This window comes from Fonticula alba (genome assembly GCF_000388065.1).
Source record: "Fonticula alba strain ATCC 38817 unplaced genomic scaffold supercont2.7, whole genome shotgun sequence".
Taxonomy (NCBI): Eukaryota; order Rotosphaerida; family Fonticulaceae; genus Fonticula; species Fonticula alba.
In genome coordinates this window covers 1,937,578-1,941,965 of record NW_009242977.1, presented here as the reverse complement: position 1 = coordinate 1,941,965, position 4,388 = coordinate 1,937,578, and the positions used below count along the sequence as shown (strand labels likewise).

General features: G+C 69.0%; 1 protein-coding gene across 1 annotated transcript in view; it reads left to right on the top strand.

The window, feature by feature from the left end:
• The window catches only part of H696_04619 (hypothetical protein), a gene marked incomplete at its 5' end in the record, with an annotated part of 7,046 nt that extends 2,876 nt beyond the window's left edge, over window positions 1-4,170 (top strand). The window contains 3 exons of the mRNA XM_009498503.1: window positions 1,846-1,952; window positions 2,067-2,251; window positions 2,379-4,170. Coding sequence (XP_009496778.1) covers window positions 1,846-1,952; window positions 2,067-2,251; window positions 2,379-4,128 — 2,042 coding nt within the window. The 3' untranslated portion in view covers window positions 4,129-4,170. The remainder of the gene's footprint in view (window positions 1-1,845; window positions 1,953-2,066; window positions 2,252-2,378) is intronic.
• Window positions 4,171-4,388: the final 218 nt, after the last annotated feature.

Here is a 4,388-nt window from a genome sequence, read left to right as displayed (position 1 = left end):
TACAAAACTACATAACTACACAACTACACACCTACAAAACTACATAACTACACAACTACACAACTACACGCACACACCTACACAGACATCGACTGCCATGCCTGCCATGGATCGTGCGCCGAATGCACAGGGCCCGGCAGTACCCAATGCACCGCCTGCCCGGCCGGGACCTTCCTCCTGGACGGCGCCTGCCTGGCCAGCTCGCCGGTCAGTGTGACCGTCCGCCCGGACACCGCGGACCCCCTGGCGCCGGTGTACTTCCAGGCCTCCGAGCGCCTGACCACGGCGGCCTACCTGCGCGTGGCGGTGGCCAGCCTGGACTCGGCCTCCGGCGCCGGGTTCCTCTTCGACCACCTGCAGGCATTTGGCTTCCTCCACCGGGCGGACGCTACACCGAGCCCCGGCCCGGTGGAGGGCCTGCTGACGGCCTTCTCCACGGCGCACGTCATCCGCGCGGTGCCGGCCCCCGGCGACACCGGGCACTTTGCCCTGCACTCGAGCCCGGCCCCGGGCCAGGTGGACCTGGTCTTCCGCCGGGCGGCCGGCCCCCCCGGAGCCCCGGCCACCCTGCATGTGCCCCACCGCCAGGGGCAGCTGCTGGAATGCCTGTCCCCCGACCGGGACCCGGCGCCCGGGTCCCACGTGTGCGATCTCCTGCGCGGCATGCCGCACCAATTCACCCCGCTGCACTTTGCGCGGCCGGCCCCGGGGCGGGCCTTCCCCGGGGCCCTGCCGGCCCTCGGGGCCCGGTCCCTGACCCCGGCCGGGCGGCACTTCCGCTATGGCGCCTGGCACCCGGTGGACAACCGCCACGGCCGCGACCGGTGGGTGGTGGCCTCCTCCGAGGGCCCGGCCGATGCCCGGTGCCAGTACCACTGGACGGCCCTGCTGTCGGAGGAGCCGGCCACCGGCTCGCACCCGGCCGGCACCCTGTCCACGGACTTCCTGCCCCTGGGCCCGGGGGTCGGCGACCGGGCCCTGCCCTGCGGCCAGATGCACTCCCTGCCGCAGGACCCCGCCGGCCGGGCCCCGCCGGCCATGCTGCTCTCGGTGGAGGATGCCCCCTCCGCCGGGGCCGAGGCCCTGCTGTACCTGTGGCGCGCGGCCGCGGAGCCGGGCCACGCGCCGGCCGCCGCCCCGCGCATGGACCAGCTCCTACCGGTGCTGACGGCCGCCGACCTGGCGGCCCCGGCCGGCAGCAATGCCGCCCCGGTCTTCCGGCTGGTGGTCGTGCAGCACACCCTGCGCCATGACCATGCGGATCTCTTCTTCTGGGACGGCCAGTGGGCCTACTCGGCGGTGCTGGCCCTGGCCCCGGGCGGGTCGGTCGGGCTGGTGGTCCAGCCGCTGGTCCCGCGCCGCGTGCAGGACATCACCCACCTGGCCGGCACCCACCGGCTGAATGTGCACCTGGTGCCGGTGGATGTCGATGGCGATGGCCGGCCGGAGGTGGCCCTCCTCCGGTCGGACACCGGCGAGGTGGTGCTCTTCTCGGCGGCCGGCGAGCACAACGCCTGCGGGGCCGGGCGGCTGGGCTCGTGCAAGGCCCAGCGCCCGGCCTGGGCCCCGGCCGAGTGCGCCCCGGCCGAGCCCTGCACCTGGAAGCCCACCACCCTGCTGGCCGGCGACCTGGCCGACTGCCGGGCCGGCGTGGCTCTGCCCGATGGCACCCCCTGCGGCCTGTGCGAGCCGGATGTGCATGGTGCGCTTGGCCGGTCCATTCCGGGCGACGTCCCCGTGGCCCCCGTGGCCCCCGTGGTCCCCCCCCCTCGCCCCCTCTCGCCCCCTCTCGCCCCCCCTCGCCCCCCTCCCCCCCCCCCCCCCCCTCGCCCCCTCTGATTGCAGATAACTCGGTCCTCCGATTCTTCGTGCCCAACATTATTCTCAGCAAGTCCTGTCTCTGGCGCTTGAGCATCCACCTGCCGCGCTTCCATCTGACCTTCGACCAGTTCGTGCGTAACCTCCCCCCACCCCCCTCCCTCTTCCTCCGAAAAGCAATACATCCCTTGCACGCTTGCCACATGCACATGGGGCCCCGCACTGACATCCCGCCCGTCCCTCCCCAGCACTGCTACGCCGAGGAGTTCCCCCCAATCAAGGTTTTGCTGGAGTTCCTCCTCCGCCGCGCCAACTCCCGGCCGTATGTGATCAATCTCCTCCGGCACTACATCACCCAGAACGTCCGCCTTGAGGTGATTGGCGAGCTCTTCGACTTGATCAATTACGTGGCTCAGCAGTATTACCATGAGAAGTGCGCCACGCCGTCCCCTCCCCCGTCTTCTCTCTCTCTCTCTCTCTGCCTTTCTCGCTCCCTCCCTCCCTGCCCCTCCGGACCGGCTTCTCACCCTTCCCTCTGCCCGCCTTGCGATCTCCAACAGCGCTCTCCGCCGCGCCGTACACACGGTCAACCAGCGGATGGAGTCTTCGCTGCCGCGTGCTCCGCAGCTCCCCGCCCAGCCTTCTCCCTCACAACAAAGTGCCCTGCTGACGGCCCACACGCCGGATATCCCATCACCACTGTCGATGTCATCCGGTGGCAGTCGCAGCGGCAGCGGCGGTGGCAGCGGCAGCGGCAGCGCCTCCGGCCTCCCGGGCAGCAGTACATCCCCCTTCCGGTCTGGCAGCGGCTCTGGCGCCGGCACGGCGATGCCCTCCGGACGACCCATCCAATTTATGCCATCTCCCTTTGGGGGCCCAGGGTCACCGGTTCAACGGCGCTCTCTGTCCACCATCGGCCGCTCCATCAGCCGGAACTCCACGCTCCTTTCGGAGCCCACCACGCCGACGCCCAGCACCAATGGCAACCATTCCTCCCCGGCCGGTGGCGAGGTGTCCCCCTCGCCCTCGCTCTCGCCCTCGCCTTCGCGGTCGCCGACGGCCGCGCAGCTGGTGGCCAGGCAGCGCGTGTCGCCGGCCGGCGGCCCGGTGGGCTTTTTGACCCCGGAAAAGGGGTCCAGTGTCTTGTCATTGAACCTGCATGCGGAGCCGCCGTCGCCCTCTTCGCAGACCATTGCCTCGGATTTGCGCCTCGTGGCCCAGGGGGTTGGGGATTTGACCTCCTCTAACGTCACCCGGGCAATCTCCTCCGGGGTGACGCCCCTGCCGAACCCGGTGGCCAGTCTCATTGCCTCGGACCTGGAATCCGGCCCGCAGCCACCATCGCCCTTCGACGAGCCGGTGGTCGAAACCCGGAACCTGGAGGGATCGCTGGTGCTGAGCCAGGAGGACCTCTTCCGAGATGTGTTGCGTTTCCTGGACACCGAGGCCGGCGGGGCCGGGCAAATGGCCGATCCGGTGGCCGAGCAGCGCCGGACCACCTTCTATGCGGCGGTGCTGCTGGAGCTCAACCGGTCCTTGCGAACGCACAATCTGACCATCGAGCACTCGACGTCGCTGGCCCTGCTGGATGCGCTGGTCCGATCGGGGCAAATGAATGAGCTGACCCAAATGCTCCAGTACATGGCGCTGCCCGATTCGGAGCCGCTGGCCGGGCGCCTGCTGTCGCTGGCGCCCCGGCATCGGCCGCTCTTCCAGATGGCATTGGATATTTACAATCGCCTCGGCCGACAGGATCTCATCATCCAGGTCCTCATCGCCAAGGGACGCCTCGCCGAGGCCCTGCGCTTCGCCGTGAAGCATGCTCACCGGCTCTTCCCCAACCAGCTTGACCCGAAGGGCGTGGTGGCCGGGTACTTCGGGGGCGAGCCTCTGGCCTTGTCCACCACCAGCCTCGGGGAGTCCCTGCCGCAGATCAGCTTCAATCCGTGCATCCTGCTGGATGCCGCGGTGGCGGCCATCGCCGAGGCTCGTGAGGACCTCCAGCGCTTCCGCCAATTCGAAGCGGCCGAACGCGCAGCCATGCTGGCCGGGGAGCCGCTGCCGCCGGCGCCGGTCCCTCCGGCTCCGGCTCCTGGGGCGGACCCTGTGACCCCCGATGCGGCGGCCCGGCTGCTCAACCCGATGGTCCTGAAGCGGGCCCTCATGGATGCGGAGATGGTCTTCTTTAATGCCTGGGAGTTCACCGAGCGCCTGGCTCTATCCAATCCGTCGATCGCCTTGCAGCTGAAGGTTTACAAGAACTACGAGCAGATGGTCAAGGAGATTTTCAGCCCGCGGCCGTCCTCATGAGCAACAGGGGGCGAGGCTAGCAGGAAAGGCCGCGCCTCGGGTTCTTTTTTCTTTTTTCTTTTTTTTTCTTCCTGCTCCCCGAGTCTGCCAGAGCGCGCATGTGCGCCAGACAATAGATCACCCGCCAGAGGGGGGGAAATCAGCGTGGCCGGTCCATGCCCGGCCGCCATGCTTTCCCCCATCGGGAAGCTTGTTTGGATTTCATGTGTATTCAAAATGTGGAATGCGGAGATGTCGCCGTGTGCATGACCGAGGGGGGG